This window comes from Electrophorus electricus, chromosome 11 (assembly GCF_013358815.1).
Source record: "Electrophorus electricus isolate fEleEle1 chromosome 11, fEleEle1.pri, whole genome shotgun sequence".
NCBI lineage: Eukaryota > Metazoa > Chordata > Actinopteri > Gymnotiformes > Gymnotidae > Electrophorus > Electrophorus electricus.
The window spans coordinates 9,158,005-9,183,213 of NC_049545.1; the positions used below are offsets into that span (position 1 = coordinate 9,158,005).

The window sequence follows — 25,209 nt, forward strand, 5'->3', positions numbered from 1 at the left end:
AGAAGAGAGGACAGCATCATTCTGGAGTGTACTTCTAACCAGTGTGGATGCAGCACAGTATTGCTCTCTCTCTGCTTCACTCACTCATTCGCATCTACCAGAGACTGCCACTGCCTCTGTTCCTGCCCTCCCATTCTGCCGCCTCTGTCTGCCTTTCTCTGCATCTAACAGGGAAGAGGAGCCTGTGAGTTTGGCAGCTCTAGAGGGAGTAGACAGACGGTGCCTGAGCTGGAGCAGCAAATTTGCGGGCAGGACCTCGGTGGACACCCTTCAGAGGATCTCTAGCGGACAGCCACTATGTGTGACTGTTTTCATCTGGCATTCCCTAACTGGCATGGGCCAGCGACGGGTGGGCATCATTGCATTTTCTTTCTCATTCTCTCACTCTCTCTCTTTCTGCATCTCTCCCTGCTTCTCTCGCTTTCCGTATCTCTCTGTATTATTTGCATGCTACTACCCTATATGTCTGCCTGCTATTTTTATCCCTGATAACTCAGCACTCCTGCCTTGTAATATATCCTGTTTCTTAGGTGCTGCAGTGACTGTGTGTGTGCAAATGAAAATATGCTGCTGCACTTGCTACCAGCATCACTGAACAGCTCTGTTGATACTTACTCTGCAGTGCGGGGGGGTGATCTGGGTGTGTCTGCAGTAAAGTGGGTGTGGCTGTGTTGTGGGTGTGTACATAGTTATGCAGTTTTGTGATGGGAGGTAGCTGCAGTCTAGAGTGTGTCTGCAGCATCCGTAGGACATCTATAGTAAACTTATATTTGGAGAATACTTATTTATTACAACCTGAAGCAACAGCTGCAAAAAAGTTCTTGTAAAACTCTCATTTCAATATTTTCTATTAAAGTGCCAAAGCAAGCATATGTTCAAATGATGAAATATTTATATTGTGTTATAAGCCAACATATTTATTAGGTTTTATGTTGCATATAGTTGTGATTTTAGGTAAGTTAAAGGCTTCTTTCTTTAGTTTTCCATTATCAATTTGTGAAGAAATTGTATGTGCCGTATATGCCAATGGGGCAGGTTTTTCATATTACAAAGTAAACAATAGCATTCTTGTCAATGAGTAAGCAGGGTGTGTGTGCATAGCAAGTCTAAATAGGCAACCTAACCCAAGACATGCCCATCCCCCTGGGGATGGTTAAACAATAACTATACAGGTGTTGCCAAATCAAAGGACAGTCACTTTTCATAGCTGTGTTGCCTTCTTTTAAAATGTTTTTTGTGTGTGCAGCAAGGGAGCCTCCCAGAATAAAACAGATTTTTGATCCATTATCCCAGGATCATCACTGCAGAATATGATATTCAGATTCAGACAAGGGTTAACAGGCTAAAATATGATTCATATAGCACTTTAATTGGAATTATGCAAATTCTGAAATTCAGAAATAAGTTTTTAAAGAAATGGTTTTAGTACAAAACATATCCACAATATTTAATTTGCCTTCAAAGTGATTAGTCATCAGTCTAAAAGCATTTTTCTTCATCCCCTTACAACTACTCTTAGTGTAGAAAACTAGATGTTTATCAGCCTAGTTTTTGATGTTTGTCTGCTTGCACCCATTATGTTGTCATTATGTTGTCTTTAGCATAAACAAGTTTCTTTCAAGTTTCTAAACTTATTTGAGCAGTCAGGAACATTTTAGGGTCCTTTAGAACAAGACACTAATCAAATCATCTAAGTTATGCTGTGGTCTTTATAATGAAGTGCATATAGTATCCTTAACAAAACCCAGACAACTATATTTTTGCCATCTTTGAAATGATTTAGAATTGAATTTGAACTATTTAGAAGATTTAATTGCTTTTTTGTACATTATATCTAAAGGCACTTAAATGTATTTAACAATAATGTATCTCAGGTTGACAAGGAAATGTCATACAGCTCAGTTGCAAGGTCACTCAGCTTGTGAGGCATGACTAGCTGCCAGAAAAGGTGATGCGTTCATTTTCTAAATTTCACACTGAGGATGGGGATGAATGTAAAATTATCTGAATTAGTCAAGCAATAAGAAAACTTTCATTAGATATTCTAAGCTTTTTGAAACACAGTAACTTGTATGCTAAGATAGCCCAAATGGATCCTATATTTCAAACCTGAATTTAGACAAAGAAAAGGTGGAGGAGCAGAAAATGTGGCCTGCCAAAACATTGGTACATCAGCAGAAAAGCTCATATATTAGCCACTATTTATGTCTACTTAGTGCCCATTTAAAAGGTAGACTAAAAGTGACTCAATTTCTCGTATGGCCTTCCTGCCTATGAATAATGAATGATGCTGATTGTGCATTTGGGTACACTGAATGTACTGAAACTATGAACAGGATCAAATGCCTGGTGCTGATTTTTATAAGCTAAAAGTTCTTGCTTTGAATAACTTGCATTAAAATATTTTCTAAGGTGATCCAAACATTATCTCATCTTCATGGCTCTTTCCCATCCATTAAACCTCTCTTACCATCCAGTTCTAAGTCAAAGATAATATTCCTGGCATCTTTTATCTGAATCAGTTAATGTTTCTGATTAACTGGAAAAATGAGGTACCGCTGTCCCATATTATCACAACCTGAACAGAAAATACACTTTGAATTCTTTCCCCTCTACTGAAATCTAATTATATTTTTAATGTAAAAAGTCTCTGTGAAAGATACTAATGTGAGTTCTTATCAATACACAGAATCAATATCTCAGCTCTGCTGTTTTAAGTGTTTCTGCCACAGACTCCTCCCAGGTGGCCACAGAAGCAGGAAAACATGCTCTAATGCCTGTAATCTTAGTCTTGGGTGATCTGTTTGTTATGGTGACAGATTCCATAAACAGCAATAAATTATCATAGTATGATTCTAACCCCATTTATTATAATCTCTGCAAATTCTTAGAGGATATAAAAGTGATAGAAATAACATGTTACATCATCTGTGGATTTTTTCATAGATTTGACAATTCTGATTTTTTTTTCTCAAGTACTGTGTGGAATGCATTTTTCAACCAGGATCCAAACACAGCAGTAATAAAGCTTGTTGCTTATATAATGACCACATTCAAAGCTGTACTAAATATATATTCAAAACCAGTATAAACCCTGCAGATGGTATATGTTATAGGGCTATAGACTACAGGCAAGCATGAGAAGCTATTGCAACCAATTATATACTTCTGGGCTCAAATCCACAGTAAACATTTCTTGTGGAACTTGTGGCATCTGCTGCTGAGACAATCAGTGCTGCTTTGACTAATAGTGCATATCACTAAGAATGGCCACAACAAGCACAACAGCACAATGTCTAATAAGGATCTGTTTGCTTATCTTTTGGTATCATACATGCACCACAGTGTGAAATGAGAACTAAATATTCTTGCAAATTACAATGTTCAGTCTAACAAAATGTACATTTGGTTTCTATCAAACTAATGCAAAACATGCAAACTATTTTTTTTTATAATGAAAGTGCAGATTTTTACAATCTTATAGCTTCATTCAGGAATAGAAAACTTAAAACCTACCTATGTAATACTTGTAATGTGACTGGCTCTCAAATCTAGACTTTTTGTTGAATAAAGTCCTTAACTATTGCAGAAAATTCAAATATTTTTCTAGTATCATTTTTAAGTACAATGTATAATTAATTACAATTTACAACGTACCTGACAAACTGTCTTTATAGCGATGTATAATATTAATAAACTGTCTGCTAAAATGTCTGTTTATGGTGTGAAACATAATTCATGCAACGAGGGAAAAGCAAAGTGTACAGGAAGACTATAGTCAAAATTTATCTTGTTGGCTTTCTTAGTAGACAGCACAATAATACATTTGCACAGAGCATTAATCTTATGATGTAAGTGATGTTCATTAACTAATGTTTATTGGTAAAATGTGGGCTAGTAAGCATTGTCATAACTGGGTTATACTTACTATACTATACTATACTATACTATACTATACTATACTATAATTGTTCTGTATGCCTAAAATTAAAAGTGAATGCATATATTGATGATTAGTCCACTTGTATAAATACCTAGCATTTTTTTACCAATCTTCTCCCTATGAAATTTGTAAGCAGCAAACTCAACACCTGATTGGCAGATTTCAGGGTTCAAAACCTGTTGTCCAAAACTAGTAAATATTTATGTAATTAGATATTTAGATATTTATATAATTTATATAAATGTATATGTTATATAATTGAATTTTATAATTATATAAAAAGAAAAAAATGTCTATCTAAATAAAACAATTGTTTTAGGCCAAAATATTGCCAGTTAACATTAGCAGCTATAAATAAAGCCCTTCAAAATATATCTTGACCAACATGTATTTCAGCTGATCAACTGTGCATCCACACAGACACATGCCCAAGAACACGCACGCAAAAAAAAAAAGGACTTTTATTTTGGAGTAATCGTGCATTCTTGTGCACGTTTTGGGACCTTTATATGTACCTTTGTTATACATCAAAATTCAACCCTCACTGAAGTAAATAACATATACTCAAGCTTGCACAAACAGAAAATTGATTGAAGATTCACAATTAAATCATGTCTTCCCATTATCATATTTAGAGAGATTTCACTACATAATAATATATCTAACATGGATATGGATAATACTTAGATAGTCTGAATAAAATACTCCCTTCAGTGTATAGGTCATACTCTTATCATCTTTAAACAGCACCCTGAAAGTAAATATTTGATTAGGGAGGAACTTTATTAAGAATTTACGAATGATGCAATTCTTAGATTACACAAAATTACAGGCAAGTGATTGCAGGAATTGCAAATGAAAAGCACTTATAATATGATTAGATGATGCGGGAAGAGACATGTGAACTAGTTTGGGGATGGGGATTGCTTGGTTTTGTATACCTCATTTACTGTATTCATGACTGCTTTTATAAAAAATGTCAGCATTCCTCCAAAAAACTAAAACAAATTGCAGAAGGTGATGAAGGTGCATTCAACCATGCAAAATAAACAACATGTGCATTCCTTAGACAAACAGGAAACATGCACACCAACAAATCATTTTCCCCCCTAAGTTATTTTAATGTCTGTATTTTCAATCATCAATTTGTGTATGTACACATGCAATGAAATGGACAACAGCGCATAACCAACTATTTAGACACATATTAAAAACTGGTTGTAGCTGAGAAGTATACTTGTTGTTGCCTGTGTTGCCTAACAAGTGTTCCCTGAAAGGGGTGGGGTACTGCAACTCCTCCTGTACTTAAATACAAGCCATTTCAAAGCAAGTATGTCTAATGAATTGGGTGCAGTCACACAGGACATACAGATACAGTACCTTTATATAGATAGCTCCAGATACTCAATAATTCAGGTAAGTTCAATCTATAGTTTTTGAGCTAAAATTGTGCAATTGTTTTGAGAACTGATGTTTTGTTTGGTGCAAAACCTGATGCATGAGTCGAATATGAGTTGAATGTATTCATCAAGGATCAGAAATGGGCATCACATTTTAAGAGAACATGCTGCTATCTTCACACAGTGGAATATTTAATTATCTTAACATTTCTCTGCCATAATTGAAAAACATCTGGAGTGAGTTGAAAGTAACAATACCTTTTCTGAGTTTAATTTGTTTCTTGCTAATATATCTGGACACCTGGATCATATACATGTATTGACACAAATGAATTCACACACTTGCACAAACACATACACACACACAGACACCACTTTGCACACAGACATCAGATGCAGTCATGAATTCACAGCTGCACACAGGTTCACGAAGCCATGCACCCAAAATTTATTCATAGATTTTCAGTAAAAGGTCTTAAATTCCGGTCATAGACGATAGACTTACCAGGATGTTTGTCCTTAGCTGCTTGTTCTTAGTGCTAAGTCACTGTTCAGAAATTTAATCAGTAAGCAAATACCCCTCTGCAGGGGAAATCAGTCATTAGACTAAACTGAAAGGCAGCAATAAACATGATGCTTATTGGACAAAGCACCGAGATATGACTGCATCAATTCAAATGTGTTTATGTCTACAATGAGGGCTAGTTTATCATACAGCACAAAAATGGCTGTTTACAGTTGATGATATCAATTAGCACAATTTGAGGTTTGTTACTATTGCTAGTGCATTTACATTCCTGAGACACAACTGGCACCCTTGATGTACTGCAGCAATGTATTAAAATACAAGGATGTGCAAGGCAGCACCAGTGTACATAAAATGTTTGTCTTGACAAGTTCAATCAATAGAATATAATGCATCTATGAAAGACTTCAATGAGGTTTGGGATAATGGCCTTTTGCAAGGTGAACTTCATGATCATGTGTATACAATGTCATAATGCAAAGAGTATCATCTTATTGGGAGACATGGTAAATGGCTAATGGTTAAAATGTGGTACATGTTTTGCCATACACAATTAGTCAGCTATGCCCTACTTGTTTAAAACTGGTGGACTGGTTATTATTGAGGTGGTGGACCATTCTCAATACAGTAACGACACTGACACCGTAGTGGGTGTTGCACTGGTATATCAGGCACAGTGGTGCTGTTGTAGTTTTTGTTTTTGATAATTTGGAGTTAACACACATTGCTAACACATATTGTGTATTTTCTTAAAGGCATGCCTACAATGTGTTTCTATTACAAACATTTTTAGTAAAGTGGGTGGTGAGAACACATGCATTTCCACAATCAAATGAAATGTGGATTTCCAAATTAAATCAAATGTTCCACAGTACATGCCTTTACTCAACAAGCTGAAGCACGCTACAATAATTACTCTACAGCAATAAAGCAATTCATCTTCATGACTTGCCTTCAGATTCTCTTGGGTATTGTGTGTGTGCATATGTGCAATGTCTATATCTAATGGTCAGAAAATGAGGATGCCATGCATACAATTAACAGTGGTCTTATGCGAAACATAAGTTGGTATACTGTAGAAATAATAATGCTAAAGCCCCTGTCTGCTCATTTAGATTATTATCTTTTAACTATTGTCTATAGCTTTTGTGAGTAATTTGCAGAAAAGGAATAGTGTTTTCTGTTAAGGGATTTTTATTTATTTTTGCCAGCTGTTTTATTCTGTTGGACTTGATTTCGGCAGGATTCATTTTTGCATACATTACATCAGGTTTGTCAAAGTACCAAAAAGTTATCAAAATGTTTACATCACCTACCTGCTGCGGTTTAAAAAATTATCTGCTTGGATCACATTGTTTTATAGAGATTTGCTAAAAGACCTTGTGAAATCACTGTACCATCTAAAAGCAGGTTCTCACATAAAATATCTGCTTTCCTGCAAATAACTGAGCCTGTTTATGAGTGAGTGAACCATAGGTATATTAGCTACCATTTTGGATACAGTGTTTTGTCACTTACAAGTTTTATATGGGTCTACTTTCCTGTGGGAGAGGATCTTGTTCAGAGTCAGATATCTCATATGTACACTGGTCCTGCTTGATGTCATTCACCAATACCTCTATTGCTGGATTGTTTATCGTGCCTAGGAGATACTCCTGTCCATTATGCAATTTGACTAACCATTACGCAATCTGACACACCCTCACGGTCTGCACAGGTAGCATCTTGCAGATTTTGGAGCATTTAAATACTTATAAATTGTATCAATACATTTTTTAAAGTTCTTAAATATAAATATTATATAATTTTACAATAATCTTTACTATTACAATGTATATCTACTGTTAAAACAGTTTTTAACCATGTCACTGCAAGTTGACAGGTTTCCAGTACAACTAGTCCATCAAGTCTCTTTTGATTCTATAGTTGGTTTCCTCCATACAAGTTGGCCTCTACTTGGTCTGAGCCCTAGAGATCAATAGTGTACTTCACATTACAGATTGAATTGAAAGGCATAGACTACCTGGATCCTTAGAGAATATTTTCCAGGAAAGAGTTTCCAATTTCTAATATTTCCTTAATATTTGTTTTGTCAATGCTGTGGTTTGAACTAATATTTAACATGGAATATAGTATTAAAGAGTAACTTATAACAACATATGAAGTGTGGGTTTTTAAAAAGTATTTATTTATTTTTGTATTTTATAAAAAATAAGGAATTTCTTGTTTCTTGTTACTGCTGCTGTTACCACAATGTCTGATATTCCCAATAATCTATGTATTATGCTGCATTTTTAATTTGATACAGGTCCTGGACGTAGGCTAAGGGGACCAGAGCAGGACACAGAGGATGATTCAGTGAGTGTTTCCACAAAGAGACTGCAGAAAAATATCACTGTTCCTAAGTTTTTGCTAATGTAATATGTATTATGAATTTCTGTCATTAGGTGTTTGAAGAGCCTGAGATTTTAGAGCGGGAAAGACCGCGCCCTCAAGGCTCCTCACCTATCGAGGAATTCCCAGCTGAAAAACAAGTAACTGCCATATCTGCAACAGCTTCAGTTAGGTCAAAATCTTGGTTGATCAGTCTGAAGTATTTTAAACATGTTTTTGTCCCATATCCATTTCTCCTTGTTTCAGGTAGAAGAGGACATATATGACACACAACACAAGAGTGGCAGCAACAAAAAAAGCCGAAGAGTTGGTTTTGGATCACTGTTTGACAAGCGTGCTACTGTCAAAATGAGTGAGGTCTGACATATTGAAATAGTCATTGTCATTTGTTTTGACTTTAGATTTAAATTTACAATATACATTTTTAGAATACATTTTCCAAATCAACTGCCATGTCTTGAATCATTTTAAAACATATGAATTTTAGGTAAACACAAAAGAACTGTGCACACAAATGAATTTCAGAAAGGATGTTGTTTATTGTTTCACTTAAAGTAATGGTTTATAAAATGATCATTGCAGCTACTCTTCAACTTTCTGTAAAAACTCACTATTTCTTATTTTACTAAAACTACTTTGAAATAAATGTTACAAGTATTCCATTCACAGATATCAGTAACTCACCATCTATGGTTTTAGGACATACAGATTGGAGAGTCTGGTATGATTTTGAAAACAGTGAAAGAAGTATGTGCGGAGGGTCTAGTATTGACTGGTGGAGGAAAAGAGGGGATCTTCATCAAAGAAGTGAAACCAGATTCACCTGCTTCAAAGCACCTGAGTATGAAAGAGGGTATGGATGAAACAACACAACAATGGCATTTAATTATTGATTATAATTTTAATTTAAACATTGTGGAGTTTTCATCTTTATTTATATCCTTTCAGGTGATCAGATACTTAGTGCTACAGTATACTTTGATAATGTGTCGTGTGAAGATGCGCTGCAAATTCTTGATCATGCTCATCCATATAAAATGGAGTTTTGTCTCAGACGCAAAGTGGAATCAACTATGCCAGAAGATGCTGAAATTATACACCCAGAGGTTGTAACTACACTGTTCTTCCTTCTCATAAATATTTTCATATTTTAATATGTAAACCACTTAAGATCCCCTTTATACTTCTAGGGTAATAAGGAGGGCTCACCAGAGATGAGAATTCAGAGAAAGATGAAGAAACAGCAGGACCGCATATCATGGCCGAAATTCCCTTCTTTTGGCAAGGGACGCAGAGCCCAATTCAAGAGATCTCATAGTACATCAGAAGCAGAGGAACATAGGAAATTAGAAATGAGCCCACCAACAAGTGATACAGAATCCCCACTCAAATCACCATTGAAATTCCCTGATGGAAAAGACAAGGAAAAGAAACAAAAAATGCATTTAAATGTCACGATGAAAGGCTACAGGAGCAAGTCTGTTGAGGAACCTCAGAGAAAAGAGGAATTGATAACAGAGAACTTGGCAGCTTGGGAAAATCAACAAGTTGATATAGTAGAAGAAAAGTATCCTGAAGAAGCTACAGCAAAATTGGTAGACATTGCACATGTTGTGGATGATGCTGAGAATGAGGTGTCTTCCAAGATCAAGCAAGACCATGCATTCCCAAGTTTGTCAGAAACAGAACTGCAACATAAGGTTCATTTCATTAGTTTGGGGAATACATTAAAGACTACAGATATTTCAATTACTTTTGCAGAGGGTTCTGCAGATATTGTGACCTTGGAGGAAGGAAAGATAGAGAGATCTGAAATGAAAGTTAACATTCGTCAGAAAGAGAAAACTGATACTGGAACAGGTAGCCAATCAGGTGAAAACAGAATTTCAGATATATCTGCTTCTGACCATGTTGTAGGAAGTCCTGTTGTAATATTGCAGCCAGAATCAGAACGATTTCAACTTGACAATGATATAAACACACAGGAGGTCAACAAGGACAGTTCAGACAAAGAATTAGTATCCATAAATAAAGAAATTAACATACCAAAATTAGACAATTCTTTAGAATTGTCCAGTGTAGGAGAACTGGAAAAATCACTGAAGACATGTGATGAAAAGCAGTTGAAGGAAAGAAACATATTTGAAAATGAGAGTTATGGGATTCGAATCAGAGGTCCATTGGCCGACATGGCCACAACAAAGCCTCACTTTTCTAGTACAGTAGATGGGTTTCAGTTTTTGCTACCTGAATCTTCTGGGAACAAACAAGAGAGCACTATCATTGACATACAGGAATCAAGTTTTGCCATACCTGATATTTCTCAAGCAAAATTTAAAACAGACAGTGCAATTTCTGCTGTGGAAATGAAGGATTTGGAAATAAGAACATCTAAGCTGCCAACAGAGACAAATATTGACCACTTACTAGCAGATGTAGATAGAAGACTAGAATCAAAGTTTAAATTGCCAAATGTGGATCTCTCAAAATTAGCAACACAAGACCCCATAAAAATGACAAAAATAGAGCAAATTAAGACATATCTCCCAAACCGAGAAGACATTGAGATTCCTGGTATAGAATCTAAAGAATCAAAACTCTGTCTTCAGACTCCTGTATTTAAGGTACCAAAAATAGAGAAGGTTCCAAATATTACTAAGGAGGAGAAAATCCGGGCTCAGCAAACAGGTGAAGAGTTCAATGTTCAGGACGTTAAAGAGGCTGTCTCCAAATTTCCAGCTTTTAAATTGCCTGAAGGGGATGTTACAGGAGTGCTTGTGCAAAGGGAAGTCACAATTATGGAAATGAAGGGAGAAAAGACTAGCATAACCCCTAGAGGATCTCCTTGTAAAATATCAGTGACAAGTGCAGACAGTAGCACTACAATATATAAAAGCCAAATAGGTAAAGATAAGTCATCAGCTTCTGATATTGCAGATAAGGACATGGGGATCAAAATACCAAATGTTGAGCTACATTATAATGTTGAACAAAGTTCAATAGCTGTTAAAAAAACAGATTACACAAAGCCAAACATTCAAGATCCAAAAACAAAAATAGATAGGATGCTGATCACAGGTGATGAGAAAATTGGAGAGGTTACATTCAAACTTCCAAAGCGAGAAGACATTGAAATACCAGGGATGGAAGCCATAAAGAAATCAAATACACAAAAGACAAAAATGAAAGTAGACAAAGATGCAGAGAATGCTGCACAAACTGATAAAATGAGCAAAAAACCCAAGACTAAGAAATATGTGGACCAGATAGAACAAGAAAAAAAATCAAAGAAAACAAAAGTATCCATGCAAAGTTTTGGGATCACCAAACCTGACATTCGTTTCCCAGATATTGGAACTGATTTACCAAAAAAGTATATTCATAAAAATGATACTGGAGAAAAAAAGATGAAGAAATTTGAAGTGGATGTACCTCAAACTGATACCAAACTAAAAGATGTTTCTCTTGCTGAAGCCACAAACCTGAAACAAAATACAATGGAGACTACAAGCTCAAGGTCAGATAGAAAATTTGGAAAAAAGGAGGCTGAAATACCCATACATGAAAAGTCTATAATGGGAAAAGGTCTTCCAGAAAAGAAAGGTCCACAGTCTGTTAACATGGATGAGAAAATTCAGAATATTGAAATTGGAGGACAGGGCAGCAAGTTCAAACTACCAAAATTTGAGATCAGTTTTCCAGAAGTCAAAGTACCAAAAATGCATTTTAGTCCATCCAAAAAGGATACTGAGTTTGCTATAGCAGAGGGAAACATAGATATGCCAGCAGCATATTCACCTGATGTTGAAATTCCTGATGCAAAGACAAAAATAAAAGAAGACACACGAGAAGTAGATTCTAAAGGCCATGAAGTGAAAACAAAGCACTCAAGCTTTTCATTTCCTAAATTTGGATTTTCTAAATCTGACACTAAAATCACAGAAGCAGATGTGCATCTTCGAAACACTGAAGGGTTTTTACCAGAAGGAAATGCAGACATGGAAGTAATGAATGCAGAGATTACACTTTCAATAGGTGATACAAGCCAAGAAAATGAAACAAAATTTGGCTCTCCAACAAAGTTTAAACTTCCCTCAATTTCATTCCCAAAATTTGGAGCTAAAGCTCCAAAGGCAGCAGAAGACATATCCGACATAGATGCACAAAGTAAAGGTCCTGAAATAAGTCTATCACAAGCAGAAGTAACAGTGTCAGATGAGCCCTTATCAGTTTACATAAAAGGGCCTGATGTAGACAAAAAAATCGGAAAATCTCTCAAGCCTGATACAAAAGTTCAGGACATCCAAACTGAAGGGCAAGAGAGCAAATTCAAATTGCCAAAATTTGAGATAAGTCTTCCAGATGTAGGAGGATTAAAAACAGACTTAAGTGCAGGCAAGACAGAGACTGACATTTCTGCACCAGAGGGAAAGAGAGAAGTGCATGCATCTGATGTTGAAGTTCCAGATTTAAAAACTAAAATGAAATCAAATATATCAAAAGTAGATTCTAAAGGACAAGAAGCAGAAATAAAGAAACCTGTCTTTTCATTTCCAAGGTTTGGCTTTTCTAAATCAGAAACTAAGTCCCCTGAGACTGATTTGAGTCCTGCACAAGTTGATGTTTCTTTACCAGGAGAAAATGTAAAATTGCAAGGGACAACTACAGATATTACATTTTCAATGGTTGATACTGAAGAAGAAGATAAAATGAACTTTGGCTCTCCAACAAAGTTTAAACTTCCCTCAATTTCCCTCCCAAAATTTGCAGCTAAAGCTACTAAAGACACAGTAGACATTTCTGCTGTGGATGACCAAATTAAAGAAAATGAAATTAAAGGACCTGAGCTAAAAGTGTCAGTTGAGCCACTGTCTGTTCATATAAAAGGGCCTGAGACAGACACCAATGAAAAATCTGTCAACATTGAGATGAAAGCCCAGGACATCCAAAATGAAGGACAAAAGAGCAAGTTCAAATTGCCAAAATTTGGAACAAGTTTTCCAGAATTAAAAGGACCAAAAATAGACTTACATGTAGAAAAAACAGACACTGATATTTCTTTATCAGTGGGAAAGGGAGACATACATGTACATAATGTTCAGGTATCAGATGTAAAAACCGAAGTGCTAGTAGATTTACCAGACTCAAAGGGTCATGAAGTAAAAATGGATAAACCAGGGTTTTCATTTCCAAAATTTGGCTTTTCTAAATCAGAAACTAAAGCTCCTGAAGGTGATGTGAGTCTTCCACAGGTCGGTGTGTCTTTACCAGGAGAACATGTCAAAATGGAAGAACCAAATACAGAGATCACACTTTTTATGGGTGACACTGTACAAGAAGATGAAACAAAGTTTGACTCTCCAAAGTTTAAATTTCCATCAATTTCCTTTCCAAAATTTGGAGCTAAGTCTCCAAAAAAAGCAATAGATATATCTACTGTTGATGTACAAAGGAAAGATCTTGAAATAAGTCTACCACAAAGAGAGGTAGTAGTGTCAAGTGAGCCCTTATCAGTGGATACAAAACCACCTGGGGTAGACAATGAGGAGAAATCTCTCATTGTCAAAATAAAAGCTGAGGACATGAAAACTGAGGGGCAAGAGAGAAAGTTCAAATTACCAAAATCTGGGATAAGCCTTCCAGAAGTAAAAGGACCAAAAATAGACTTACAGGAGGTGAAGACAGAGATGGGCATTTCCCTACCAGAGGGAAAGGGAGAAGTGCATGCACTTGATGTTGAAATGCCAGATGTAAAAACTGAAGTGAAACTAGATTTACCAATAGTAGATTCGAAAGGTCTTAAAGTAGAAATGAAGAAACCAGGTTTTTCATTGCCCAAGATGGGATATTCTAAATCAGAAAAAAAGGAATCTGAAACAGATGTGACTCTCCCACAAGTTCATGTACCTTCACCAGGAGAAAATGTAAAAATTGAAGGACCAAATGCAGACATTAAAATTGCAATGGGTGATACTGGAGAAGAAGAAAAAAATAAATTTGGCTCTTCAACAAAGTTTAAACTTCCTACAATTTCCCTCCCAAAATTTGGATCTAAAGCTACAAAGGAGGCAGTAGACATTTCTGCTGTGGATGTGAAAATGAAAGGTCCTGAAATTCATCTACCACAAGCAGAGGTAGGAGTGCCAGTTGATCCAATAGCAGTTGAAATAAAGGAGCCTGACAAAGACAATCAGGGTAAATCTCTCAGTGTTGACATGAAAGCTCAAGACGTCCAAATTGAAGGAGAAGAGAGCAAATTCAAATTGCCAAAATTTGGGATAAGCTTTCCAGAAGTAAAAGGACCAAAAATAGACTTACATGGAAGAAAAACAGAGACTGACATTTCTCTTCCAGAAGGAAAGGGAGAAATACATGGTTCTTATGCTGAAGCATCAGATGTAAATACCAAAGTGAAAACAGATTTGATAGAAGTAGATTTGAAGAGCCTTGAAATATTCTCACATGCAAGCAAAACAGAGAGTGGCATTTCTTTACCATATGGAAAGGAAAAAAGGAATACTCCTGATGTTGAAGTGCCTGATGTAAAAACTGAAGTAAAAGTAGATTTACCAAAAGTAGATTCAAAAGGTCTTAAAGTAGAAATGAAGAAACCAGGTTTTTCATTGCCCAGGATTGGATTTTCTAAATCAGAAACAAAGGAATCTGAAACTGATGCGAGTCTCATAGAGGTACATGTATCTTTACCAGGAGAAAATGTAAACATAGAAGGACCAAATGCAGACATTAATGTCGCAATGGGTGATACTAGAGAACAAGATAAAATGAAGGTTGTTGGAGAGCCAAAATTTAAGCTTACATCAATTTCCCTCCAGAAATTTGGATCTAAAGATACAAAAGAGGCAGTAGACAGTTCTGTTGTGGATGGTCAAATTAGAGGACCTGAAATAAGCCTTCCAATAACAGAGGTTAAAGTGTCAGCTGAGTGCGTATCTCCTGATGTAAAAGTGCCTGAGACAAAGAAAGATGAAAAATCTGTCAATACTGAGATGAAAGGCCAGGACATCCCAATTGAAGGGCATGAGAGCATGTTCAAATTGCCAAAGTTTGGAATAAGCCTTCCAGAATTAAAAGGACCAAAAATGCACTTACATGCAGAAAAAATAGACACTGATGTTTCTCTTCCAGAGGGAAAGAGAGAAGTACATGCAGCTAATGTTCAAGTACCGGATGTTAAAACTGAAGTGCAAGTAGATTTGCCAAAAGTAGATTCAAAGGGTCTTGAAGTAAAAATGGATAAACTGGGTTTTTCATTTCCCAGGTTTGGCTTTTCTAAATCAGAAACTAAGGCTCCTGAAGGTGATGTGAGTCTTCCACAGGTTGATGTGTCTTTACCAGTAGAAAATGTCAGAATGGAAGAACCACATACAGAAATTAAACTTTCAATGGGTGATACTGGACAAGAAATTGAAACAAAGTTTGGTTCTCCAAAGTTTAAACTTCCATCAATTTCCCTCCCAAAATTTGGAGCAAAGACTACAAAGAAAGGAACAGACATATCTGCTGTGGATGTACAAATGAAAGGTCCTGAAATAAGTCTGCCACAAACAGAGGCATTAGTGTCAAGTCAGCCCTTATCATTGGATATAAAAGCACCTGAGGTAGACAAAGAGGAGAAATCTCTCAATGTTGATATAAAAGATGAGGACATAAAAACTGAGTGGCAAGAGAGCAAATTCAAACTGCCAAAATTTGGGATAAGCCTTCCAGAAGTAAAAGGCCCAAAAACAGACTTACGGGCTGTGAAGACAGAGATTGACATTGTTCTACTAGAGGGAAAGGGTGAAGTGCATGCACTTGATGTTGAAGTGCCAGATGTAAAAACTGAAGTGAAACTAGATTTACCAAATGTAGATTCAAAAGGTCTTAAATTAGAAATGAAGAAACCAGGTTTTTCATTGCCCAAGTTTGGATTTTCTAAATCAGAAACAAAGGAATCTGAAGGCAATGTGAGTCTCCCACAGGTTGCTGTATCTTTACCAGGAGAAAATGTAAAAATAGAAGAAAAAAATTCAGACATTAAGCTTGCAGTGGGCAATACCAGAGAAGATGATAAAATTAAGTTAGGGTCTTCAACAAAGTTTAAACTTCCCTCAATTTCCTTCCCAAAATTTGAATCTAAAGCTACAAAGGATTCAGTTGACATTTCTGCTGTAGATGTGAAAATTAAAGGTCCTGAAATAAGTCTACAACAAGCAGAGGTAAGAATGCCAGCTGATCCAATAGCAGTTGAAATAAAAGAGCCTGACAAAGACAATCAGGGTAAATCTCTCAGTGTTGACATGAAAGTTCAAGACATCCAAATTGAAGGACAAGAGAGCAAATTCAAATTGCCAAAATTTGGGATAAGCCTTCCAGAAGAAAGAGGACCAAAAATAGACTTCCATGAAAGGAAAACAGAGACTGACATTTCTGTACTAGAAGGAAAGGGAGGAGTGTATGCACTTGATGTTGAAGTGCCAGATGTAAAAACTGAAGTCACACTAGATTTACCAAAAGGAGATTCAAAAGGTCTTGAAGTAAAAATGAAGGAACCAGGTTTTTCATTTGCCAAGTTTGGCTTTTACCCTTCTGAAGTAAAAGAACCAAAAATACATTCACAGTCAGGCAAGAATGAGACTGACAGTTCTCTCCCAGAGGGCAAAGGAGAAGTGCATACATCTGATGTTGAAATGCCAGATGTAAAAAGGAAGGAAGTGAAAGGAAACTTACCGGAAGTGGATTCTAAAGGTCTTGAAGTAAAAATAAAGAAACCTGTTTTTTCATTTCCTAAGTTTGGCTTTTCTAAATCAGAAACTAATGCCCCCAAAGCTGACATGAATCTTCCAAATGTTGATGCGCCTTTACAAGGAGAAAATATAAAAATTGAAGAAACACATACAGACATTACAATTCCAATGGTCGATTCTGGAAAAGAAATAGAGATACAAGTGTCAACCAAGCCCCTGTCCACTGATATAAAAGGGCCTGAGATAAACAAAGATGGTAAATCTCTCGATGTTGAGATGAAAGCTCAGGACATACAAATTGAAGAGCAAGAGAGGAAGTTCAAATTGCCAAAATTTGGAATAAGTATTCCAGATGTAAAAAGACCAAAAACTGATTTACATGCAAGCAAGACAGTGACTGACATTTCTCTACCAGAAGGAAAGGGAGAAGTGAAAACACCTGGTGTTGAAATAGCAGGTGTAAAAACTAAAATGAAAGTGGATTTACCAGAAGCAGATTCTAAGGATATTGAAATAAAAATGAAGAAACCTGTTTTTTCATTTCCCAAGTTTGGCTTTTCTAAATCAGAAACTAATGCCCCCAAAGCTGACGTGAATCTTCCAAATGTTGATGCGCCTTTACAAGGAGAAAATATAAAAATTGAAGAAACACATACAGACATTACAATTCCAATGGTCGATTCTGGAAAAGAAGATAAAATTAAGTTTGGCTCTCCAACAAAGATTAAACTCCCCTCAATTTCTCTCCCAAAATTTGGAGGTAAAGCTACAAAGGAGGCAGTAGACATTTCTGCCGTGGATGAACAAATGAAACAAACTGAAATAGGTTTTCCTGAAATAGAGATACAAGTGTCAGCCAAGCCCCTGTCCACTGATATAAAAGGGCCTGAGATAAACAAAGATGGTAAATCTCTTGATGTTGAGATGAAAGCTCAGGACATACAAATTGAAGAGCAAGAGAAGAAGTTCAAATTGCCAAAATTTGGAATAAGTATTCCAGATGTAAAAAGACCAAAAACTGATTTACATGCAAGCAAGACAGTGACTGACATTTCTCTACCAGAAGGAAAGGGAGAAGTGAAAACACCTGGTGTTGAAATAGCAGGTGTAAAAACTAAAATGAAAGTGGATTTACCAGAAGCAGATTCTAAGGATATTGAAATAAAAATGAAGAAACCTGTTTTTTCATTTCACAAGTTTGGCTTTTCTAAATCAGAAACTAATGCCCCCAAAGCTGACGTGAATCTTCCAAATGTTGATGCACCTTTACAAGGAGAAAATATAAAAATTGAAGAAACACATACAGACATTACAATTCCAATGGTCGATTCTGGAAAAGAAGATAAAATTAAGTTTGGCTCTCCAACAAAGATTAAACTCCCATCAATTTCTCTCCCAAAATTTGGAGGTAAAGCTACAAAGGAGGCAGTAGACATTTCTGCCGTGGATGAACAAATGAAACAAACTGAAATAGGTTTTCCTGAAATAGAGATACAAGTGTCAACCAAGCCCCTGTCCACTGATATACAAGGGCCTGAGATAAACAAAGATGGTAAATCTCTCGATGTTGAGATGAAAGCTCAGGACATACAAATTGAAGAGCAAGAGAAGAAGTTCAAATTGCCAAAATTTGGAATAAGTATTCCAGATGTAAAAAGACCAAAAACTAATTTACATGCAAGCAAGACAGTGACTGACATTTCTCTACCAGAAGGAAAGGGAGAAGTGAAAACACCTGGTGTTGAAATAGCAAGTGTAAAAACTAAAATGAAAGTGGATTTACCAGAAGCAGATTCTAAGGATATTGAAATAAAAATGAAGAAACCTGGTTTTTCATTTCCCAAGTTTGGCTTTTCTAAATCAGAATCTAAGGCCCCTGAAGCTGATGTTAATCTCCCACAAGTTGATATATCTTTACGAGGAGATAATCTAAAAATGGAAGGACCGAACGCAGAGGTTACACTTTCAACAGGTGATACTAATCAAGAATATGAAAATAAGTTTGGTTCTCCAACAAAGTTTAAACAATCCACAATTTCCCTACCAAAATTTGGATCTAAAGCTACAAAGGAGGCAGTAGAAATTTCTGCTATGGATGTGCAAATTAACGATCCTGTAATAAGTCTACCACAAGCTGAGGTAAGAGTGGCAGCTGAACCAGTAGCAGTTGACATAAAGGGGCCTGAAATAGACAAACAGGGGAAATCCCTCAATGCTGATATGAAAGCTCAAGACCTCCAAATTGAAGGACAAGAGAGCAGAATTAAATTTAAATTTGGGATAAGCATTCCAGAAGAAAGAGTGCCAAAAATAGACTTACATGGAAGCAAAACAGAGACTGATATTTCTCTACAAGAAGGAAAAGGAGAAATACATGGACCTAATGCTGAAGTACCAGATGTAAAACCCAAAGTGAAATTAGATTTGCCTGAAGTAGATTCGAAGGGTCTTGAAGTAAAAATAAAGAAACCAGGTTTTTCTTTTCCAAAGTTTGTTTTTTCTAAATCAGAAACTAAATTAGAATCAAAGGTCCATGAAGGGGATGTGATTATCCCACATGGTGATGTGTCTTTACCAGGAGAAAATGTCAAAATGGAAGGAAAAAATACAGACATTACACATTCAATGGATGGTACTGAGCAAATAGATGAAACAAAGTTTGGCTCTCCAACAAAGTTTAAACTGCCCTCAATTTCTCTCCCAAAATTTGGAGTTAAAACTCCAAAGGAGGCAGTAGACATCTCTGCTATGGATGTCCAAATAAAAAGTTCTGAAATACATCTACCACAAGCAGAGGTAAAAGTTTCAGCTCAGACCCTAACAGATACTATAAGATATATACCTGAGGTACCCAGAGAGGGAAAACATCTCAATGTTGATATAAAAGCTCAGGATATAAAAACTGAGGGGCAAGAAAGCAAGTTCAAATTGCCAAATTTTGGAATAAGCCTTCCACAAGTAAAAGGTCAGAAAATAGATTTACATGCAAGCAAGACAGAGACTGCCATTTCTGCACCAGAGGTAAAGAGAGAAGAGCATGCACTTGATGTTGAACTGCCAGATGTAAAAACTGAAGTGAAATTAGATTTACCAAAAGTAGATTCAAAAGGTTTTGGAGTAGAAATGAAGAAACCAGGTTTTTCGTTACCCAAATTTGGCTTTTCAAAATCAGAAACTACAGCCACCGAAGAGAATCTCACACAGGCTGATATAGCTTTACTAGGAGAAAATGTACAAATGGAAGGACCAAACACAGAGATTACACTTTCAACAGGTGATACTGGACAAGAAGATGAAAATAGGTTTGGCTCTCCAAAGTTTTACCTTCCTTCAATTTCCCTCCCAAAATTTGGAGGTAAGTCTTCAAAGCCAACACAAGATTGTTCTGCTGTGGATGGTCAAAGTAAAGGACCTGAAATCAGTCTTACAGAAGGAGGCATAAAAGGGGCAACTGAACCTGAGATAGATATAGAGGGGAGATGTGTCAACATTGAAATGAAAGCTCAGGACATCAAAATTGAAGGGCAAGAGAGCAAGTTCAAATTGCCAAAATTTGACATAAGCCTTCCAGAATTAAAAGGACCAAAAATAACTTTACATGCAGGCAAAACAGAGACTGATATTTCTCTGCCAGATGGAAAGGGAGAAATGCATGCTCATGATGTTGAAGTATCAGATATAAAAAGCAACGTGAAAGTAGAAGTAGACTCAAAGGGCCTTGAAATAAAAATGAAGAAACCTGGTTTTTCTTTTCCAAAGTTCTTCTCTAAAACAGAAACTAAGGTCCCAGAAGCTGATAGTGATGTGTCTTTACCAGCAGAAAATACAAAAATCAGAGGACCAAATGCTGATATTAAAATTTCAATTGATGATACTAGAGAAGGAGATGAAACAAAGATTGGCTCTCCAGCAAAATTTAAACTTCCCTCAATTTCCCTCCCAACATTTGGATCTAAAGCTACAAAGGATGCAGTAGACATTTCTGCTGTGGATGTGCAAATGAAAGGTCCTGAAATTCATCTACCACAAGCAGAGGTAGGAGTGCCAGTTGATCCAATAGCAGTTGGAATAAAAGGGCCTAACACAGACAAACAAGGGAAACCTCTCAATGTTGATATTCAAGACACCCAAACTGAAGGACAAGAGAGCAAATTCAAATTGCCAAAATTTGGGATAAGTCTTCCAGAAGTGAAAGGACCAAAAATAATCTTATGTGCAGGCAAGACTAAGACTGACATTTCTCTGCCAGAGGGAGAGGGAGAAGGACATGCATCTGATGTTGAAATGCCATTTGTAAAAACTGATGTGAAGGTAAACTTACCCGAAGTAGATTCTAAAGATCTTGAAGTAAAAATTAAGAGATCAGGTTTTTCAGTTACTAGGTTTGGTTTATCTAAAACAGAAACTAAGGCCCCTGAACCAGGTCCAAGGCTTCTACATGTTGATCCTTTATCAGGACAAAATATTCAAATGGAAGAAACAGACATTACCCTTTCAATGAGTGACACGGCACAAAAAGGTGAAACAAAGTTTGACTCTCCAAAGTTTAAACTTCCTCCAATTTCTCTCCCAAAATTTAGAACTAAAGCTTCAAAAGCCGCATTAGACAGCTCTGCTGTGGATGTAGAAGTTGAGAGACCTGAAATATCTCTACCAGAAGAGTTAAAGGTTTCAGCCAAATTGCTATCAGTTGACCTAAAAGGGCCTGGTGTAGATAAAGATGGAAAATCTTGCAGTGAAATTGATATAACAGATATAAATACTGGAATAAATGCCAGAAGTGATCATATTAAACAGCAGGATTCCAAAACAGAAGCTGAAATTATAGACAAAGTTCAACAACCTCCAGAAGCAACTATTAAACATGAACAAGGAGACAAAGGCTCACCAAGTAGATTCAAAGATCCCACTATCAAAATGCCAATGATTAGTATTTCAAAAACACAATTTCAGGGTGAACAGGCTAATGCAGCCACAAGTGGTAATGCTCCAGAACCCAAACATAAAGAAAACACACAAGAAAAGACCTCCAAATTTACTATGACCAAATTTTCAGATGTTCTGAGGGGCTTTGATGTTGAATTCAGTGTGCTCAATTTAGATGAAATTGAACAAGTAAAGAAAGAAACAACACCCACAAAACAGGAATATGTAACTGGAGTTAAAGGTGAGGAATCAACAGAAGGTATAACAACAAATAAGGGAGGTGCTCAGGAAAAATCTAAGCTTAAGTTTAGATTTCCCAAACTGCGATTCAGTCAGCCTTCAGATGAAGGTCATAAGATGGTGAATTCAGAAGCTATTCTTGAAAACAGTGAAAAGCAATCTGAGTCCCAGCCAGACCACAAAGTAGACGATGAGGAAAAACAAACAAAACCTGAAAAGAGTGGGTGGTTTAGATTACCCAAATTGTCCTCTCCAACCAATACAGCAAACATCAATGAGAAGGAAGACTCTCAGTCATGCAGAAAAAGTAAGCCAGTGAGTGACATGAGTCCAGTGAGTAACATGAATACAAAAGAGGCTGAGAAGAGTTCCACAGGAGAGGTTGAAGAGGACACTATCAGTCCAACATTGTCACTTAGGTCATCTGAAGCTTTTGCTGATATAAGTGCACAAACAACTGAACAGGTTGGCCTTTCACTGGCTTCCCCTACAAAAATCAAAGTAAAATATTTTGAGCCTACAATTGAGGTGAGTGACATGCATGGTGATGTTATTACTTCAACAACCAGGACTGAGCTAATTTCATTGGAGCCCCACCAGCCAGAGAAAGTAAACATTCCATTCTCTGCTGACAGTTCCTCTTCTTCATCAAAATCACTGAAGCAGATTTCAGGAGAAGTTCACATTATTATGTCAAATGTACAAACAGTACCAGACACACAACATGCTACAATTCTCACTTATATAGATTCACAGGTTATTCAATCCTTACCTCCAGAAGAAATTACAATAAAATCTGACTCAGTGTTATCAGTTGAGACAGCCAGAGTTTTAAAGGAGGAACACACATTTGTAGAGGAGCATGTTGAAGAAATGTTTGGCAATGACAATGAGAAAGTACGCATGACATCAAGAATGCAGGTTTTTGAGGGAGTTGCTGCAGAGCCTTTCACTGATGACACAGCTTCCTCTGTTCAAAAACTGAAAGATATTGTACATACTGAGAAAATGTGATTTTTTTGAGGCTGCAGATTCAAATGAAACAATCATAATGAGTTCTGAAACATCTTTAAGGCATGCAGATTCCTCTACAGATGAAAATGAGGGGAAACAAGATTATGTAACATTAGTTAAATGAATCTTTAGCAGAACTTGATTCATGGCTGTTATCAAATTAGATGAATAGATATTATGCTTCTGGATGCATTTATATATTGTGTATAACTGGGTGCCCATTATACAAGAAAGGGCCAGGTAATATATCAAAACAAAATAGGGTTAGATAATAAAGCTGAATTGTAAATGTGATTTAACAATGAAATCAAGAAAAATAGATAATCCAAATAAATACTACTACTGTTTAACTTTGAGAAGGGATTTTTTTCTTTGTGGAAATTGTTTACTTGGCTTTCTCTGTAATACACAGGTAAATATAAGATAGACTGCATCAGATTTAGAAATGTTCATAGAAAAATCATATAAAACTGTTGTGACTACTGAAGATTATTAACCACATATTTTTATTTGAAAATGTTGCTTGTTTTGAACAGAGATGTCAAAAAGTATATAGAAATTGCTTATATAAATTTGCATTCATGTAAAAAGAACAAAAATGACAAAATATGTATATTTTGTTCAGTTAAATTAATGTTCTGTGATGTTACATTGTCTTATTGCACAATATAGGAAAATATATTTGCTCTTCTAATTAAACGCTGTATTCACACATAAATATATGCCAAATAAATCTTTTAAAATGGTTCCATAATTCTCAAACAATTATTTATAATATTTGCACATTACAATATTCACATATTACAATATTTGTTTACAGCAAATTCTTTACAATGTTCTAATCCTTTTTGGCAAATTCACCCAACATTGATCACGAATTATCATTGCAAATGTACATCAGATCTAAGGCACTTTTTGACCAGACTATTTGAGTGGAGCTGATCAGCAGAAAATTCTTCTCCTTGCTCAAAGCATTCTGGAATCACTCTGCTCCAACTTTTCTTGTTCCCAATCCTCAATTACACAACAAATCCTTTGTGGTAATGAAACCTCACTGTACTTGAGTTCACCATTATAAGTTTTAGTTAGACACTAGTATTTTTGCTTTTTTTTAATCATTTTCAATGGCTCTGTGAAAATACCTAGAAAACTCCCTACTTATAAAAATGTAAGATGCAATTTCATTATGCGTTGATGTCTCATACTGCACTGAAGCACTACTGGAGTTATCTTGGACTGTGAGAAACACCAGTGGTCCAACTTTATTTCTTTGCAAAGCTGATGAAAGATTTCTGTCCAAAACCATTCTGTTACTCAAGGGTCGCATTGGCACATGTCCTGTATGGATTTTGTTGATTTTCTGTCTCCAGCCACTCTTGAGGTCTATACTCCCTATACATATACTGTTCTATACATTGTCCTCACCTGGGCCTTGTTTATTCCTCATTAGCCTGTGTATTTAAACCTCTTGTTATCAAGTCTGTAAAGTGTTTGTTGTTGTTTATTGAGTTGCTGAGCTGTGTCAGATTTGTCTCTCTGTTTACACTAGTACATGATTTTCCATTGTCCTTTTCTGTGCTTGCTTTCTATCAATATGTCCAGAATTCGCATTTATATATAAAGAACATTACAGGGAGTAACTGAAGTGTACTGTAGTAAAATATGTAGAGGTAATCAAAATTGCATTGAAGGACACAAAGTTTCCAGAGAAACAAAATTATTCTGTGTGTTATTCTGTGATGATGCGAGGCAGGATCTAAATATATAAGGCCTGGTCAAACAATTTTACAGTTTAAGTTTTGATTTAAGCAATCCCTTAAAAACTGCTTAGTGTTGCATAAAGTAACTTAATTTAGAGTTCCCTTAGGACACTTTAAGGCTAGTAAAACCTCCCCTTAAGATAAAACTCAGGCTGAAGATTGTGGTTCCTAGATATTCCTAAATTCAAGACTGTTTACTCAATACACACTAAATATAAATAAAGATGCAGACTCTGGAATAACTGAAGAGAATAGCAGG

The 25,209-nt window shown here is 36.1% G+C and overlaps 1 protein-coding gene across 1 annotated transcript; it reads left to right on the forward strand.

Moving 5' to 3' along the window:
* LOC113581880 (neuroblast differentiation-associated protein AHNAK) lies at window positions 1–23,938 on the forward strand. The gene is made up of 7 exons (XM_035531719.1): window positions 1–349; window positions 8,178–8,227; window positions 8,317–8,403; window positions 8,510–8,620; window positions 8,963–9,116; window positions 9,212–9,369; window positions 9,454–23,938. The coding sequence occupies exons 1-7, from the start codon at window positions 298–300 to the stop codon at window positions 23,188–23,190; spliced, it is 14,349 nt and encodes a 4,782-aa protein (XP_035387612.1). The 5' UTR covers window positions 1–297; the 3' UTR covers window positions 23,191–23,938.
* Window positions 23,939–25,209: the final 1,271 nt, after the last annotated feature.

Excerpts from the sequence above, each read along its gene's own strand:
- LOC113581880 (XM_035531719.1), top strand. The coding sequence starts at position 298 with ATGTGTGACTGTTTTCATCTGGCATTCCCTAACTGGCATGGGCCAGCG. Across the intron at positions 350-8,177 it reads CTGGCATGGGCCAGCGACGG|GTCCTGGACGTAGGCTAAGG; the intron begins GTGGGCATCATT and ends AATTTGATACAG. Across the intron at positions 9,370-9,453 it reads CTGAAATTATACACCCAGAG|GGTAATAAGGAGGGCTCACC; the intron begins GTTGTAACTACA and ends TTATACTTCTAG.